The following is a 20,198-nucleotide window of genomic DNA, read 5'->3' on the forward strand; positions in this document are numbered from 1 at the left end:
ACCAATCAGCAGCTACTGAGCCTATCTAGATATGCTTTCCAGCAAAGGATATCAAGACTATGAAGCATATTAGATAATAGAAGTAAATTAGAAAGTTGTTTAAAATTACATGCTCTATAAATCATGAAAGAAAAAATATGGGTTTTATGTCCCTTTAAACACATATTGTAAGATGCAGGGAAATTGGGTTAGGGGGTATTGCAGCTGTGGTGGGGTTAAAGGTGGTATTGGTAATAAATGAATAGTTTACCTTCTATTCTTTAATACTAACGACAGTAGCTTAATATTTTAAGCAATATTTCTCTTAACGACAATTTTCTAACTCAATTACATCTTCATACTGTAGATTCCTTCCTGTGTTCTAAAAAAGTATTTAATTAAAAAATTGTATTGTGCAATTTGTACCCAGTTTTTAATATATTTCAAATCTTACCCTTGATTGTTTGATAAAAGACTCATTTTGAGGAAAGGACATTTGTATTCTATTAAATATAAAGCTACTTTACATTTCTCTTTTTTACAGTATTGGAATGATTTCTACTTAACTTGGGATCAAAATGAATATCCAGGTGTTCAGACACTTCGCTTTCCTTCAGATCAGATCTGGGTTCCTGATATACTTCTATACAACAGGTAAAGTAATATGACACCCACATACAACTCAAAATATTGTTTGGTGCACTTATTACTGTGACTCCTGCCTAGTGCAAACATATTGCAAACCAATATGACACAAATCTGTACTGTTATATGAAAGCTGTAAATATGTACTTTTGTCTAGCTGTCAGCAAACACAATCTTGCTGCTCTGTAGCTCTTGTGTGTTTGCTGGATAAGTACGGGTACTAAATATGCATTTTGCAATATATATACCGTATTTAATTCAAATTGTTTCTAATTTGCTGAAGTATATTAATAATTCAGATAGAGCATTCATTTTTAAACAACTTTCCAGTTTGTTTCTATCATCATTTTTTTCTTTGTTCTCTTGGTGTCCTTTGTTGAACGAGGATCAATGCACTACTGGAGCTAACTGAGGACATTGGTAACCCAATGACAAGAGGCCTATATGTGCAGCCACCAATCAGCAGCTAGCTCCCAGCTCCTGAGTCTACCTAGGTATTCTTTTCAACATACAATACCAATAACATAAAGCAAACTAGATAACAGAAGTATATAGGAAAGTTGTTTAAAATGGTATGCTCTATCTGAATCAGGAAGGAAATATTTTAGTTTCATGTCCTTTTAACCCCTTCTGCCTATAGGACGTAGCTACCATGTCACAGGATACTTTGCTCAGTGTACCCTGTTGACGTAGTAGTTACATCTAACCTTCTGCCTCATGCTGCAGGCCCAGCTCTCAGCTTTGACAGCTAAGATTGCAGCCAGACGCAGAAAGAATCTGCCTTCATATGGTGAGGGAGCGCTGATCGTGCTCTCTTTACTAAATGAAGGTAGCTTGCGAATGCAAGCAGTGACACTGTGTAAATTAAAATAAAAAATGTATATATTTAAAAAAAATCTCTCCCTAATCTGCATACTGGCAGGCTGTTTGGGAATGATCAGTTAGGGATCAGAGGGTGGAAGGTGTCAGGTGGGAAGGTAGTCTCTACACTACAGCTATAATTAATCTTACAAGCTACCTGATTAACTTCTTCACTACTGGGGATTTCAAAAGTGTGGTGCGCAGCCAGAGCCGGCTCAAAATATTGTGCTGCCTGGGTCCTAGAATGGAATGACGCCCCCAGTAGTAACATTACTGATTAGCATATTAACCCACTAGTCTGACTACTGAGCTTACTAAGTCTACCTGCCTGCATGCAACCAATGCACAATGCTACAGCATATCATGTCCAACAGACTGGTAAATTGGCCCCATGGAATAAACTTCTACAAGAGATAGTAATGACAAACACTGTGGCAAACATTTAGAGAGCCTGGGATATTCATAAGGCTATCCTACGAGAAACCCAAAGTTGGGATGTCGACTAAAAAAATAAATATTGTGTTGTTAGGTCAATAAAAAAAAATAAAAAAAACCCCAAGGCTATGGCCTAGATTTGGAGTTCGGCGGTAGCCGTCAAAACCAGCGTTAGAGGCTCCTAACGCTGGTTTTGGCCGCCTGCTGGTATTTGGAGTCATTGATTAAAGGGTCTAACGCTCACTTTTCAGCCGCGACTTTTCCATACCGCAGATCCCCCTACGCCATTTGCGTATCCTATGTTTTCAATGGGATCTTTCTAACGCTGGTATTTAGAGTCGTTTCTGAAGTGAGCGTTAGACATCTAACGACAAAACTCCAGCCGCCTGAAAATAGCAGGAGTTAAGAGCTTTCTGGCTAACGCCGGTTTATAAAGCTCTTAACTACTGTACCCTAAAGTACACTAACACCCATAAACTACCTATGTACCCCTAAACCGAGCTCCCCCCACATCGCCACCACTCGATTAAAATTTTTAACCCCTAATCTGCCGACGGCCACCTACGTTATACTTATGTACCCCTAATCTGCTGCCCCTAACCCCGCCGACCCCTGTATTACATTTATTAACCCCTAACCTGCCCCCCACAACGTCGCCGCCAGCTACTTAAAATAATTAACCCCTAATCTTCCGACCGCAAAGCGCCGCCACCTACGTTATCCCTATGTACCCCTAATCTGCTACCCCTAACACCGCCGACCCCTATGTTATATTTATTAACCCCTAATCTGCCCCCCACAACGTCGCCGACACCTGCCTACACTTATTAACCCCTAATCTGCCGAGCGGACCTGAGCGCTACTATAATAAAGTTATTAACCCCTAATCCGCCTCACTAACCCTATCATAAATAGTATTAACCCCTAATCTGCCCTCCCTAACATCGCCGACACCTAACTTCAATTATTAACCCCTAATCTGACGACCGGAGCTCACCGCTATTCTAATAAATGTATTAACCCCTAAAGCTAAGTCTAACCCTAACACTAACACCCCCCTAACTTAAATATAATTTACATCTAACGAAATAAATTAACTCTTATTAAATAAATGATTCCTATTTAAAGCTAAATACTTACCTGTAAAATAAATCCTAATATAGCTACAATATAAATTATAATTATATTATAGCTATTTTAGGATTAATATTTATTTTACAGGCAACTTTGTAATTATTTTAACCAGGTACAATAGCTATTAAATAGTTAAGAACTATTTAATAGTTACCTAGTTAAAATAATAACAAATTTACCTGTAAAATAAATCCTAACCTAAGATATAATTAAACCTAACACTACCCTATCAATAAAATAATTAAATAAACTACCTACAATTACCTACAATTAACCTAACACTACACTATCAATAAATTAATTAAACACAATTCCTACAAATAAATACAATTAAATAAACTAGCTAAAGTACAAAAAATAAAAAAGAACTAAGTTACAAAAAATAAAAAAATATTTACAAACATAAGAAAAATATTACAACAATTTTAAACTAATTACACCTACTCTAAGCCCCCTAATAAAATAACAAAGACCCCCAAAATAAAAAATTCCCTACCCTATTCTAAATTAAAAAAGTTACAAGCTCTTTTACCTTACCAGCCCTGAACAGGGCCCTTTGCGGGGCATGCCCCAAGAATTTCAGCTCTTTTGCCTGTAAAATAATAAATTCAATACCCCCCCCCCCCAACATTACAACCCACCACCCACATACCCCTAATCTAACCCAAACCCCCCTTAAATAAACCTAACACTAAGCCCCTGAAGATCTTCCTACCTTGTCTTCACCATCCAGGTTCACCGATCCGTCCTGAAGAGCTCCTCCGATGTCCTGATCCAAGCCCAAGCTGGGGGCTGAAGAGGTCCATGATCCGGTCAAAGTCTTCATCCAAGCGGGGCAGAAGAGGATCTTCCATCCGATTGAAGTCATCATCCAGGCGGCATCTTCTATGGTCTTCCATCCGGAGCGAAGCGGCAGGATCCTGAAGACCTCCAGCGCGGAACATCCATCCGGACCGACGACTGAACGACGAATGACTGTTCCTTTAAGGGACGTCATCCAAGATGGCGTCCCTCGAATTCCGATTGGCTGATAGGATTCTATCAGCCAATCGGAATTAAGGTAGGAATTTTCTGATTGGCTGATGGAATCAGCCAATCAGAATCAAGTTCAATCCGATTGGCTGATCCAATCAGCCAATCAGATTGAGCTCGCATTCTATTGGCTGATCGGAACAGCCAATAGAATGCGAGCTCAATCTGATTGGCTGATTGGATCAGCCAATCGGATTGAACTAGATTCTGATTGGCTGATTCCATCAGCCAATCAGAAAATTCCTACCTTAATTCCGATTGGCTGATAGAATCCTATCAGCCAATCGGAATTCGAGGGACGCCATCTTGGATGACGTCCCTTAAAGGAACAGTCATTCGTCGTTCAGTCGTCGGTCCGGATGGATGTTCCACGCTGGAGGTCTTCAGGATCCTGCCGCTTCGCTCCGGATGGAAGACCATAGAAGATGCCGCCTGGATGATGACTTCAATCGGATGGAAGATCCTCTTCTGCCCCGCTTGGATGAAGACTTTGACCGGATCATGGACCTCTTCAGCCCCCCGCTTGGGCTTGGATCAGGACATCGGAGGAGCTCTTCAGGACGGATCGGTGAACCTGGATGGTGAAGACAAGGTAGGAAGATCTTCAGGGGCTTAGTGTTAGGTTTATTTAAGGGGGGTTTGGGTTAGATTAGGGGTATGTGGGTGGTGGGTTGTAATGTTGGGGGGGGGTATTGTATTTATTCTTTTACAGGCAAAAGAGCTGAAATTCTTGGGGCATGCCCCGCAAAGGGCCCTGTTCAGGGCTGGTAAGGTAAAAGAGCTTGTAACTTTTTAAATTTAGAATAGGGTAGGGAATTTTTTATTTTGGGGGTCTTTGTTATTTTATTAGGGGGCTTAGAGTAGGTGTAATTAGTTTAAAATTGTTGTAATATTTTTCTTATGTTTGTAAATATTTTTTTATTTTTTGTAACTTAGTTAGTTTATTTAATTGTATTTATTTGTAGGAATTGTGTTTAATTAATTTATTGATAGTGTAGTGTTAGGTTAATTGTAGGTAATTGTATGTAGTTTATTTAATTATTTTATTGATAGGGTAGTGTTAGGTTTAATTATATCTTAGGTTAGGATTTATTTTACAGGTAAATTTGTTATTATTTTAACTAGGTAACTATTAAATAGTTCTTAACTATTTAATAGCTATTGTACCTGGTTAAAATAATTACAAAGTTGCCTGTAAAATACATATTAATCCTAAAATAGCTATAATATAATTATAATTTATATTGTAGCTATATTAGGATTTATTTTACAGGTAAGTATTTAGCTTTAAATAGGAATCATTTATTTAATAAGAGTTAATTTATTTCGTTAGATGTAAATTATATTTAAGTTAGGGGGGTGTTAGAGTTAGGGTTAGACTTAGCTTTAGGGGTTAATACATTTATTAGAATAGCGGTGAGCTCCGGTCGTCAGATTAGGGGTTAATAATTGAAGTTAGGTGTCGGCGATGTTAGGGAGGGCAGATTAGGGGTTAATACTATTTATGATAGGGTTAGTGAGGCGGATTAGGGGTTAATAACTTTATTATAGTAGCGCTCAGGTCCGCTCGGCAGATTAGGGGTTAATAAGTGTAGGCAGGTGTCGGCGACGTTGTGGGGGGCAGATTAGGGGTTAATAAATATAACATAGGGGTCGGCGGTGTTAGGGGCAGCAGATTAGGGGTACATAGGGATAACGTAGGTTGCGGCGGTTTACGGAGCGGCAGATTAGGGTTTAAAAAAAAAATGCAGGGGTCAGCGATAGCGGGGGCGGCAGATTAGGGGTTAATAAGTGTAAGGTTAGGGTGTTTAGACTCGGGGTACATGTTAGAGTGTTAGGTGCAGACGTAGGAAGTGTTTCCCCATAGAAAACAATGGGGCTGCGTTAGGAGCTGAACGCTGCTTTTTTGCAGGTGTTAGGTTTTTTTTCAGCTCAAACAGTCCCATTGTTTCCTATGGGAGAATCGTGCACGAGCACGTTTTTGAGGCTGGCAGCGTCCGTAAGCAACTCTGGTATCGAGAGTTGCATTTGCGGTACAAATGCTCTACGCTCCTTTTTTGGAGCCTAACGCAGCATTTGTTTGAACTCTCGATACCAGAGTTAAATTTATGGTGCGGCCAGAAAAAAGCCCGCGGAGCGTTAACAGCCCTTTTACCGCCAAACTCCAAATCTAGGCCTATATTTCTGTTTAAATTGAGCAATAGCACAAATTCTAAACGTTCTCTGGTACTTTGGGCACGTTTTTCTCTAAAATTCCCAGTCCTTAAGGGGTTAATAAGGTGTTTGTAATTATTTTTTTCTTTTAAACAATAGGGTACCTTACTACCCTTAAAGGTAATATTAAAGTAATCAGAACTTTGCAATATCTAAGCTGATTTATTCCAGGAGGAGTTGATCAAATGAACTGTGATATTAATAAACTAGAGGACTGGTCAAATAAATGGGATCTGAAATTTAATATTACCAAGAGCAAAATTATGCATATAGGATCCAAAAACCCAAAGGCCAATTATAGTCTCAATGGTACATTACTGACTGTAATTAAAGAAGAAAGGGATTTGGGAATTATTATTTCAGATGATTTCAAATTTGGTACACAATGCCGCAGTGCAGCCAGCAAGGCCAGTCAAATGCTTGGTTGCATTGGAAGAGGTTTTAGTAGCAGAAATAGCAAGGTTCTTATGCCACTTTACAGATAATTAGTTAGACCAAATCTGGAATACTGTGGACAGTTCTGGAGACCATATCTTCAGAAAGATATAAATAAACTAGAAGCAGTCTAAAGGAGGGCTACTAAAATGGTACATGGTCTAAAATATAAAACGTACAAAGAAAGACTCTATGATCTAAATATGTATAGTTTAGAGGATAGAAGAGAAAGAGGTGACATGATAGAAACCTTCAAATATATGAAGGGACTTAATAAAATAGAAGCTGAAAGCATTTCTCCTGTTAAGTGTAGTCAGTCCACGGGTCATCATTACTTATGGGATATTAACTCCTCCCCAACAGGAAGTGCAAGAGGATCACCCAAGAAGAGCTGCTATATAGCTCCTCCCCTCTACATCACACCCAGTCATTCTCTTGCACCCAACTAATAGATAGGATGTGTGAGAGGACTGTGGTGATTATACTTAGTTTTTATATCTTCAATCAAAAGTTTGTTATTTTAAACAGCACCGGAGTGTGTTGTTCCTTCTCAGGTAGAATTTGAAGAAGAATCTACCTGAGTTTTTGTATGATCTTAGTCGGCGTAACTAAGATTCATTTTTGCTGTTCTCGGCCATTCTGAGGAGTGAGGTAAACTTCAGATCAGGGGACAGCGGGCAGGTTCACCTGCAAAGAGGTATGTTGCAGTATATTATTTTCTGAGGAATGGAATTGACTGAGAAAATACTGCCAATACCGATATAATGTAAGTTCAGCCTTAAATGCAGTAGTAGCAACTGGTATCAGGCTGTTATGTATATATATGTTTACACTTCAGTATTCTGGGGAATGGCACTTCACTGGGACAATACTGTATGCATATAACTTTTAGCCTAGCTTGCAGTGGGAACGACTAGCAGCAGGCTTTTTAATAACATTTCATATTGTTAGATTTTAAACGTTTGCTGGTATGTTAAATCGTTTAATTATCTGAGGTACTTGGTGAAAAATTGTTTTGGGCACTGTTTTTCCACTTGGCTGTCGTTTATTTTAAATTTAAAACAGTTTCACTGAACTTCCCTCACTGTTGTGTGTGAGGGGGAGGGGCCTATTTTGGCGCTTTTGCTACGCATCAGAAATTCAGTCACAAGTCTGTTTCTCTCCCTGCATGATCCGGATCGTCTCTACAGAGCTCAAGGGTCTTCAAAACTTATTTTGAGGGAGGTAATCACTCACAGCAGACCTGTGAGATTGTGCTTTGACTGTGATAAAAAACGTTTATATTTTATACATTTTTTTCTGCTATTAAGGGTTAGTTATCCATTGCTAATGGGGGCAATCCTTTGCTAAATTTATGCCTTTACCGGGAAAAATTTGGTTTTTATAACTTCTCCGGTTCATTGTTATTCAACTGTCATAGTTCTTTTCTGTGCTTCTTAAAGGCACAGTACGTTTTACATATTGCTTGTAAATTGAGTTGAAAAGTATTTCCAAGCTTGCTAGTCTAATTGTTAGTTTGTTAAACATGTCTGACTCAGAGGAATATCTCTGTGCTATATGTGCAAAAGCCAAGGTGGAGCCCAATAGAAATTTATGTACTAATTGCATTGATGCTACTTTAAATAAAAGTCAATCTGTACAAGTTGAACATCATTCACCAAACAACGAGGGGGAAGTTATGCCGACTAACTTGCCTCACGTGTCAGTACCTGCATCTCCCGCTCGGGAGGTGCGTGATATTGTAACGCCGAGTACTTCAGGGCGGCCATTACAAATCACCCTACAGGACATGGCTAATGTTATGACTGAAGTTTTGTCTAAATTACCAGAACTTAGAGGTAAGCGAGATCACTCTGGGGTGAGAACAGAGTGCGCTGATAATACTAGGGCCATGTCAGATACTGCGTCACAATTTGCAGAACATGAGGACGGAGAGCTTCAATCTGCAGGTGACGGATCTGATCCAAATAGAGTGGATTCAGACATTTCAAATTTTAAGTTTAAACTAGAAAACCTCCGTGTACTGCTAGGGGAGGTATTAGCGGCTCTGAATGATTGTAACACCGTTGCAATCCCAGAGAAATTATGTAGGCTGGATAGATACTATGCGGTACCAGCGAGTACTGACGTATTTCCTATACCTAAAAGGCTTACAGAGATAATTACTAAGGAGTGGGATAGGCCCGGTGTACCCTTTTCCCCCCCTCCTGTATTTAGAAAAATGTTTCCAATAGACGCCACCACACGGGACTTATGGCAGACGGTCCCTAAGGTGGAGGGAGCGGTTTCTACTCTGGCTAAGCGTACCACTATCCCGGTGGAGGATAGCTGTGCCTTTTCAGATCCAATGGATAAAAAATTAGAGGGTTACCTTAAGAAAATGTTTGTTCAACAAGGTTTTATATTGCAACCCCTTACATGTATTGCGTCTGTCACGGCTGCGGCCGCATTTTGGTCCGAGTCTCTGGAAGAGACTCTTGACTCAGCAACTATAGATGAGATTTCAAATAAGCTTAAAACCCTTAAGCTAGCCAATTCATTTATTTCAGATGCCGTAGTACATTTAACTAAACTTACGGCTAAGAATTCCGGATTCGCCATTCAGGCACGTAGAGCACTGTGGCTAAAATCCTGGTCAGCTGATGTTACTTCTAAATCTAAATTACTTAACATACCTTTCAAAGGGCAGACCTTATTCGGGCCTGGTTTGAAAGAAATTATCGCTGACATTACAGGAGGTAAAGGCCATGCCCTGCCTCAAGACAGAGCCAAACCTAGGGCTAGACAGTCTAATTTTCGTGCCTTTCGTAACTTCAAGGCTGGAGCAGCATCAACTTCCTCTGCACCGAAACAGGAAGGAGCTGTTGCTCGCTACAGACAAGGCTGGAAACCTAACCAGTCCTGGAACAAGGGCAAGCAGGCCAGAAAACCTGCTGCTGCCCCTAAGACAGCATATATTGAGGGCCCCCGATCCGGGAACGGATCTAGTGGGGGGCAGACTTTCTCTCTTCGCCCAGGCTTGGGCAAGAGATGTCCAGGATCCCTGGGCGTTAGAGATCATATCTCAGGGATATCTTCTGGACTTCAAAACCTCTCCCCCAAAAGGGAGATTTCATCTTTCAAGGTTGTCAACAAACCAAATAAAGAAAGAGGCATTTCTACGCTGTGTACAAGATCTTTTACTAATGGGAGTGATCCACCCGGTTCCGCGGTCGGAGCACGGACTGGGGTTTTACTCAAATCTGTTTGGGGTTCCCAAGAAAGAAGGAACCTTCAGACCAATCTTGGATTTAAAGATCCTAAACAAATTCCTAAGAGTTCCATCGTTCAAAATGGAAACTATTCGGACAATCTTACCCATGATCCAAAAGGGTCAGTACATGACCACAGTGGATTTAAAGGATGCCTACCTTCACATACCGATTCACAAAGATCATTACCGGTATCTAAGGTTTGCCTTCCTAGACAGGCATTACCAGTTTGTAGCTCTTCCATTCGGATTGGCTACGGCTCCAAGAATCTTCACAAAGGTTCTGGGCTCTCTTCTGGCGGTGCTAAGACCACGAGGAATTTCGGTGGCTCCGTACCTAGACGACATTCTGATACAAGCGTCAAGCTTTCAAACTGCCAAGTCTCATACAGAGTTAGTACTGGCATTTCTAAGGTCGCATGGGTGGAAGGTGAACGAAGAGAAGAGTTCTCTCTTTCCACTCACAAGAGTTCCCTTCTTGGGGACTCTTATAGATTCTGTAGAAATGAAGATTTACCTGACAGAAGACAGGTTAGCAAAGCTTCAAAATGCTTGCCGTGTCCTTCATTCCATTCAACACCCGTCAGTGGCTCAATGCATGGAGGTAATCGGCTTAATGGTAGCAGCAATGGACATAGTACCCTTTGCACGCCTGCATCTCAGACCGCTGCAATTGTGCATGCTAAGTCAGTGGAATGGGGATTACTCAGATTTGTCCCCTACTCTGAATCTGGATCAAGAGACCAGAAATTCTCTTCTATGGTGGCTTTCTCGGCCACATCTGTCCAGGGGGATGCCCTTCAGCAGGCCAGACTGGACAATTGTAACAACAGACGCCAGCCTACTAGGTTGGGGCGCTGTCTGGAATTCCCTGAAGGCTCAGGGATCATGGACTCAGGAGGAGAGTCTCCTTCCAATAAACATTCTGGAATTGAGAGCAGTTCTCAATGCCCTTCTGGCTTGGCCTCAGTTAACAACTCAGGTTCATCAGGTTTCAGTCGGACAACATCACGACTGTAGCTTACATCAACCATCAAGGAGGGACAAGAAGCTCCCTAGCGATGATGGAAGTATCAAAGATAATTCGCTGGGCAGAGTCTCACTCTTGCCACCTGTCAGTGATCCACATTCCGGGAGTGGAGAACTGGGAGGCGGATTTCCTAAGTCGTCAGACTTTTCATCCGGGGGAGTGGGAACTTCATCCGGAGGTCTTTGCCCAAATACTTCGACGTTGGGGCAAACCAGAGATAGATCTCATGGCGTCTCGCCAGAACGCCAAGCTTCCTTGTTACGGGTCCAGGTCCAGGGACCCGGGAGCGGTCCTGGTAGATGCTTTGACAGCACCTTGGACCTTCGGGATGGCTTATGTGTTTCCACCCTTCCCGATGCTTCCTCGATTGATTGCCAGGATCAAACAGGAGAGAGCATCGGTGATTCTAATAGCGCCTGCGTGGCCACGCAGGACCTGGTATGCAGATCTAGTGGGCATGTCATCCTGTCCACCCTGGTCTCTGCCTCTGAGACAGGACCTTCTGATTCAGGGTCCTTTCAAACATCAAAATCTAATTTCTCTGAAGCTGACTGCTTGGAAATTGAACGCTTGCTTTTATCAAAGCGTGGATTTTTGGAGTCAGTAATTGATACCTTAATACAGGCTAGGAAACCTGTTACCAGAAAGATTTACCATAAAATATGGCGTAAATACTTACATTTGTGCGAATCCAAGAGTCACTCATGGAGTAAGGTTAGGATTCCTAGGATATTGTCTTTTCTACAAGAAGGTTTAGAAAAGGGTTTATCTGCCAGTTCCTTAAAGGGACAGATCTCAGCTCTGTCCATTCTTTTACACAAACGTCTGTCAGAAGTTCCAGACGTTCAGGCTTTTTGTCAGGCTTTGGCCAGGATTAAGCCTGTGTTTAAGACTGTTGCTCCACCATGGAGCTTAAATTTAGTTCTTAACATTCCGTTTGAACCCCTTCATTCCATTGATATCAAATTGTTATCTTGGAAAGTTCTGTTTTTAATGGCTATTTCCTCGGCTCGAAGAGTCTCTGAGTTATCGGCCTTACATTGTGATTCTCCTTATCTGATTTTTCATTCAGACAAGGTTGTTCTGCGTACTAAACCTGGGTTCTTACCTAAGGTAGTCACTAATAGGAATATCAATCAAGAGATTGTCGTTCCATCATTGTGTCCTAACCCTTCTTCAAAGAAGGAACGACTTCTACACAATCTGGATGTAGTCCGTGCCCTGAAATTTTATTTACAGGCAACTAAAGATTTTCGACAAACTTCTTCACTGTTTGTCGTTTATTCTGGACAGAGGAGAGGTCAAAAAGCTTCTGCTACTTCTCTCTCTTTCTGGCTTCGTAGCATAATACGTTTAGCCTATGAGACTGCTGGACAGCAGCCTCCTGAAAGAATTACAGCTCATTCTACTAGAGCTGTGGCTTCCACTTGGGCCTTTAAGAATGAGGCCTCTGTTGAACAGATTTGCAAGGCTGCAACTTGGTCTTCTCTTCATACTTTTTCCAAATTTTACAAATTTGACACTTTTGCTTCTTCGGAGGCTGTTTTTGGGAGAAAGGTTCTTCAGGCAGTGGTTCCTTCCGTATAAAGATCCTGCCTGTCCCTCCCGTCATCCGTGTACTTTAGCTTTGGTATTGGTATCCCATAAGTAATGATGACCCGTGGACTGACTACACTTAACAGGAGAAAACATAATTTATGCTTACCTGATAAATTCCTTTCTCCCGTAGTGTAGTCAGTCCACGGCCCGCCCTGTTTTTTATGGCAGGTCTAAATTTTAAATTATACTCCAGTCACCACTGCACCCTATAGTTTCTCCTTTCTCGTTTGGTTCTCGGTCGAATGACTGGGTGTGACGTAGAGGGGAGGAGCTATATAGCAGCTCTGCTTGGGTGATCCTCTTGCACTTCCTGTTGGGGAGGAGTTAATATCCCATAAGTAATGATGACCCGTGGACTGACTACACTACAGGAGAAAGGAATTTATCAGGTAAGCATAAATTATGTTTTTTCACAAAAAAATAAATGCCAAAACAAGGGGTCACAATCTAAAGTTAGAGGGTAGCAGATTCAGGAGAAATTTAAGGAAGCATTTTTTTTACAGAAAGGGTGGTGGATTCATGGAATGAACTTCCATTTGAGGTGGTAAACACAAAGACTGTAAAGGAATTTAAAAATGCCTGGGACATGCATAAGGCTATCCTAAGGAAAAAGTAACATGTAATATGGGTAGACTTGATGGGCCTTTCTTGGTTCTTATCTACCGTCAAATTCTATGTTTCTATGTTTCTATCAAAATGACCAGTTCTTCTTCATTACACTAAAACCTGAGAGCTTTTCTGATAAACAAGGAATTTATAAGGCTTGTTTGTCCAGACCCAGGGAAGTTGATAAGACCATTTCCTAAGTACCTTTGGTTCATCAACCAGCCATAAAAAAGTATAGCAACTCTAGTGTACATTTGTAAACAAAATAACTCTTATAAAACCCCCAAAAAACAATGAGACAACTTAACCAAATAAAGATTGTTAGTATATTTATTTACAGGGTTGCTTTTTTAAGGTGTCAGCTCTCCATTGGGTGATCTAAATCTATAATAACATTTGCTTGCTTTTGATCTATTATGCTTATTGGAAAAATGGAAGTTAAAAGTAAACTTCAACATTTGATAATAACAGGGAAATTACCTCATAAGTGTGATGTTATCTGTTCAGTATGCAAACACATTAAAGTGAATTCCAAGAGAGTCACAGTAAATTTTTCTTATAATTCTTCAAAAGAGCCAGAATTACACACATTGGGGCTGATTTATCATATGTGTGTCCGACATGATCCGGTCAACTCTGCTAGCGATTTTTATGCTTCTCAGGCTTCTGTTCCCTTTAATGATTTTTTTTCTAAGCCGCAATTGTATTAATCTTTGTAATGCACAGAGCATAGCTACCAACCAGTATCTGTGCATGATGCACCAATAAAGCATTACAAAAATAAAATAAAGCAGCCTAACAATAATATTCTGGGCTCATCAGAATGCTGTAGACTTCTATATCCCTTCAAGTAGCTGACTCCGAGGTAAATCCACAGGAGTGAGCACAATGTTATCTATATAACACACATTAACCCAGTACTGTGTAATGCACTGAGAAAAGAAAGCGAGGATCTTCAAGGGCTTAACTCCTTCACTATAAGAACTTTCAGAGAAGAACTTGCTCAAAATACCAGAGCATTTTTGCTATCTCTCCTTTTAAACAGAAATAGAGCCTTGTTTTTTTTTCTATTTACCTGTCAAAACTATCGCCTAGATTACGAGTTTTGCGTTAACAGGGGTGTGGTGCTAACAAGCAGTTTATGCTCACCGCTCACTTACAGACAGCGCTGGTATTACGGGTTTTTACAAACCCGGCATTAGCCGCAAAAAAGTGAGCGAAGAGCCAAATTTAGCTCCACATCTCACCTCAATACCAGCGCTGCTTACGTTAGCGGTGAGCTGATAAAACGTGCTCGTGCACAATTTCCCCATAGGAATCAATGGGGGAGAGCCGGCTGAAAAAAAAACCTAACACCTGCAAAAAAGCAGCGTAAAGCTCCTAACGCAGCCCCATTGATTCCTATGGGGAAACACATTTTATGTCTACACCTAACACCCTAACATGAACCCCCGAGTCTAAACACCACTAATCTTACACTGATTAACCCCTAATCTGCCGCCACTGACATCGCGTCCACCTGCATTATATTATTAACCCCTAATCTGCCGCTCTGGACACCTCCGCCAACTACATTATACTTATGAACCCCTAATCTGCCGCCCCCAACATCGCCGACACCTACATTATATTTATTAACCCCTACTCTGCCACCCCCAATGTCGCCGCCACCTACCTACATTTATCAACCCCTAATCTGCCGCCCCCAACTTCACTGCCACTATATTAAATGTATTAACCCCTAAACCTAAGTCTAACCCTAACCCTAACACCCCCTAACTTAAATATAATTACAATAAATCTAAATAAAATTAATACAATTAACTAAATTATTCCTATTTAAAGCTAAATACTTACCTATAAAATAAACCCTAAGCTAGCTACAATATAACTAATAGTTACATTGTAGCTATCTTAGGGTTTATTTTTATTTTACAGGCAACTTTGTATTTATTTTAACTAGGTACAATAGTTATTAAATAGTTATTACCTATTTAATAACTACCTAGTTAAAATAAAGACAAATTTACCTGTAAAATAAAACCTAACCTAAGTTACAATTACACCTAACACTACACTATAATTAAATTAATTACCTAAATTAAATACAATTAATTACAATTAAATAAAATTATCTAAAGTACGAAAAACCCCCCCACTAAATTACAGAAAATAATAAAGAAATTACAAGTTTTTTAAACTAATTACACCTACTCTAATCCCCCTAACAAAATAAAAAAGCCCCCCTAAATAAAAAAAGCCCTACCCTACACTAAATTACAAATAGCCCTTAAAAGGGCCTTTTGCGGGGCATTGCCCCAAAGTAATCAGCTCTTTTACCTGTAAAAACAAATTACAATTCCCCCCCAACATTAAAACCCACCACCCACACAACCAACCCTACTCTAAAACCCACCCAATACCCCCTTAAAAAAACCTAACACTAACCCCTTGAAGATCACCCTACCGGGAGACGTCTTCACCCAACCGGGTAGAAGTGGACCTCCAGACGGGCAGAAGTCTTCATCCAACCGGGCAGAAGTGGTCCTCCAGATGGGCAAAAGTATTCATCCAGACGGCATCTTCTATCTTCATCCATACGGCACGGAGCGGGTCCATCTTCAAGACATCCGAAGCGGAGCATCCTCTTCATCCGACGGCCAACGACTGAATGAAGGTTCCTTTAAATGTCGTCATCCAAGATGGCGTCCCTTCAATTCCGATTGGCTGATAGAATTCTATCAGCCAATAGGAATTAAGGTAGAAAAAAAATCCAATCAGCCAATAGGATTGAACTGGCATTCTATTGGCTGATTGGAACAGCCAATAGAATGCCAGCTCAATCCTATTGGCTGATCCAATCAGCCAATAGGATTGAAGTTCAGTCCTATTGGCTGATTGCATCAGCCAATAGGATTTTTTCTACCTTAATTCCGATTGGCTGATAGACTTCTATCAGCCAATCGGAATTGAAGGGACGCCATCTTGGATGACGTCATTTCAAGAAATCTTCATTCAGTCGTCGGCCGTCGGAAGAAGAGGATGCTCCGCGTCGGATGTCTTGAAGATGGACCCGCTCTGCGCCGGATGGATGAAGATAGAAGATGCCGTCTGGATGAAGACTTCTAACCGTCTGGAGGACCACTTCTGTCTGGTTGGATGAAGACTTCTGCCCGTCTGGAGGCCCAATTCTGCCCGGTTGGGTGAAGACATCTCCCGGTAGCTTGATCTTCAAGGGGTTAGGGTTAGGTTTTTTTAAGGGGGGATTGGGTGGGTTTTAGAGTAGGGTTGGTTGTGTGGGTGGTGGGTTTTAATGTTGGGGGGGATTGATTTTACAGGTAAAAGAGCTGATTACTTTGGGGCAATGCCCAGCAAAAGGCCCTTTAAGGGTTATTTGTAACTTAGTGTAGGGTAGGGCTTTTTTTATTTTGGGGGGCTTTTTTATTTTGTTAGGGGGATTAGAGTAGGTGTAATTAGTTTAAAAATCTTGTAATTTCTTTATTATTTTCTGTAATTTAGTGGGGGGGGTTGTACTTTAGATAATTTTATTTAATTGTAATTAATTGTATTTAATTTAGGTAATTAATTTAATTATAGTGTAGTGTTAGGTGTAATTGTAACTTAGGTTAGGTTTTATTTTACAGGTAAATTTGTCTTTATTTTAACTAGGTAGTTATTAAATAGTTAATAGCTATTTAATAACTATTGTACCTAGTTAAAATAAATACAAAGTTGCCTGTAAAATAAAAATAAACCCTAAGATAGCTACAATGTAACTATTTGTTATATTGTAGCTAGCTTAGGGTTTATTTTATAGGTAAGTATTTAGTTTTAAATAGGAATTATTTAGTTAATTGTATTCATTTTATTTAGATTTATTGTAATTATATTTAAGTTAGGGGGTGTTAGGGTTAGACTTAGGTTTAGGGTTTAATACATTTAATATAGTGGCAGCGACTTTGGGGCGGCAGATTAGGGGTTAATAAATTTAGGTAGGTGGTGGCGATGTTAGGGACAGCAGATTAGGGGTTAATAATATTTAACTTATGTTTGCGAGGTGGGAGTGCGGCGGTTTAGGGGTTAATATGTTTATTATAGTGGTGGCGATGTCCAGTTCGGCAGATTAGGGGTTAAAATATTTATTTTAGTGTTTGCGATGTGGGGGGGCCTCGGGGTTAATAGGTAGTTTATGGGTGTTAGTGTACTTTTTAGCACTTTAGTTAAGAGTTTTATGCTACGGCGTTGTAGTGTAAAACTCTTAACTACTGACTTTCAAATGCGGTACCAGGCTTGACAGGAGAGGATCTACTGCTCACTTTTGGTCAGACTCGTAATTCCGGCGCTATGCAAGTCCCATTGAAAATATAGGATACGCAATTGATGTAAGTGGATTTGCGGTATTTCCGAGTCTGGCCAAAAAAGTGAGCGGTACACCTGTCACTTCAAGACTCATAATACCAGCGGGCGTTAAAAAGCAGCGCTAGGACCTCTTAACGCTGCTTTTTAACACTAACGCACAACTCGTAATCTAGGCCTATATGCTTTATTTTAAATAGACAACCCATGGTATTGATCTAGGCCCTCACCCCCCACTGGTCACCACCATCTTAGGAACTGGCAACAGTCTGTCAATATTAAGTTTTAAGGCATTAAATTTAAAAAAAAAAAATACATATGTACACACATATAAACATATATATGTATGTACAGTATGTATATACAGTATAATATATATATATATATATATATATACACACACACATGCATACATATACAGGTCTAAATATGTATCTCTATGTTAAATCCCTTTTTTTCTAACACCCGAGTTAGACCTCATATCTTTGAGCCCTTAACTTTTTAATGCAATTTTTTTATTAATAATTTTTATGAAACAGTGTTATACCACATAATGGGGCCTAATTATAAAAGCGTCAACTATGTTGCATTCGCCGGCGTCAATACGCTCACCAAACATCGCTGCCACGGATCTGAATACAATCCCCTTATTTATCAAAAAAGCAGTCAATAACACACGCGTCAAGTACGGTGTGAAGAGCATCGGACTGGTGTTAGCTAACAGTCATCAATGTTGCGGTTATTCGGGTCTTTCCCAACTTTATTTATACCATTTCATTACTGTCCAAGAACAAGCACATTTCTCTAAAGCTATATATATGTGTGTTATGTCAGAAATATTTTACATATTTACATGTCCCTAAGTTCCTTTTTTTGTTCTAAACAATGTCGTCTGTCATATATCTGTGTTTATTTATACCACTTTATGTATATATTGTAAATGTATTATTATTCTGGGCAGGAATAATTGCAAATATAACATGTAATCAGAGTATCACATGTATTTATTTGCAATCAATGGATATTTTAAAGGGATAGGAAAGTAAAAATGTGAGTTGCATGATTCAGATAGAGCATGTCATTTTAAAACACTTTAAAATTTACTTCTATTTTCAAATGTGCCTTGTTCTCTTGGTATCCCTTGTTGGAAAAGAATACGCACATATCATACACTAGTGGGAGCTAGCTGCTAATTGATGCCTGCGCCCTGCACACATTTGTCTCTTGTGACTGGCTAAATAGATGTGTTCAGCTAGATGCCAGTAGTGCAATAATGTTCCTTCAGCAAAGGATAACAAGAGAATGAAGCAAATTTGATAATAGAATAAATTGGAAACAAAACAATTTGTTAAAATTGTATGTTCTATCCAAATCATGAAAGAAAATGTTGGGGTTTCCTGTCCCTTTAAGATCTGGGCCAGTTTTCTCTCTGCACCTGTCTAACCCCTCCTGATTAAAAGAATAAAGTGACCAGCGCCACACTTCAACTAGAATATAGGAATCTCTCAATAAACCTATAAAAAAACGCAAGATAGAAGAAAGCAATACTAGGGAGCGCTCAAAAGAGCTAAAGAGTATCAAAAAACTGAAAACTATTGGATCAGACCGATATATATATATATATATATATATATATATATATATATATATATATATGTAATCAATATTTAAAACTTACAACTGCAGAAGATTAACCACAAAAGTAAGGACAAATACGACTATAAACACTAGAAAACACTAGTTTTATATTATATTATTTAGATTATATTAGTTGCTTATGTAGCATGTTTACTAGTGTTTTCTAGTCTATTTATTATAGTCGTATTTGTCCCTACTTTTGTGGTTAATCTTCTGCAGCTGTAAGTTTTAAATATTGATTACATATTTATATCGGTCTGATCCGATAGTTTTCAATTTTTTGATATTTTTTAGCTCTTTTGAGCGCTCCCTAGTATTGTTTTCTTCTAACCCATCCTGATTGCAATCCATTTTTAAAAACCACCCCTTTACAGGTGTTATAAAATGGACTGGCATATAAGATGACATTTCTTACTGAAAAAGAAATTCAAGAGAAGGAAGAAATACACTGAATATAGCATGACAATAAAGAAGTGATTTTAATGCCTGCTGTACCTGAATCATGACAGTTTACAGTTAGGTGGGCTATCCCTTTGAGCTTTCAGCTTAAGATTCTATTGAATCAAACATCAATTCGAATTTTAAAATCCTTGTCTAAAATATTAGACTGTGTGTCTTAATGTCAGCATTAATGTTTATCTTTAATACTAATTTTACATATACATACTTTCAAAGTATAATACACAATGTAACAATACAATGTGTCATTGATGAGTGATCAATGACACAAGTATCGAGCATTTTGATTCGTTAGTGATAGTTTATAATTAGGCTGACCATATTTCCTTGAGACAAAAACGGGACATTGAGTGGTCAAAAACGGGACGGGGTTAATATTCTTTATTTATATGAAAAAAACTACGATTTTAACAAAAGTTAACTTTTATGACATGAATTTAAACTATTGAGCCAACATTTATCCTTCAGTGACAGAAGAACTCATACAAAAAATTTTAGGTAGACGTAGAGCTAGAGGGGGGCTGT

General features: G+C 39.5%; 1 protein-coding gene across 1 annotated transcript in view; it reads left to right on the top strand.

The window, feature by feature from the left end:
* LOC128647368 (neuronal acetylcholine receptor subunit alpha-7-like) overlaps positions 1-20,198 on the top strand; it is a 509,652-nt gene that overhangs the window by 187,404 nt on the left and 302,050 nt on the right. The window contains exon 4 of the mRNA XM_053700153.1: positions 524-633. Coding sequence (XP_053556128.1) covers positions 524-633 — 110 coding nt within the window. The remainder of the gene's footprint in view (positions 1-523; positions 634-20,198) is intronic.

Source organism: Bombina bombina, chromosome 2, assembly GCF_027579735.1.
Source record: "Bombina bombina isolate aBomBom1 chromosome 2, aBomBom1.pri, whole genome shotgun sequence".
Lineage (NCBI taxonomy): Eukaryota > Metazoa > Chordata > Amphibia > Anura > Bombinatoridae > Bombina > Bombina bombina.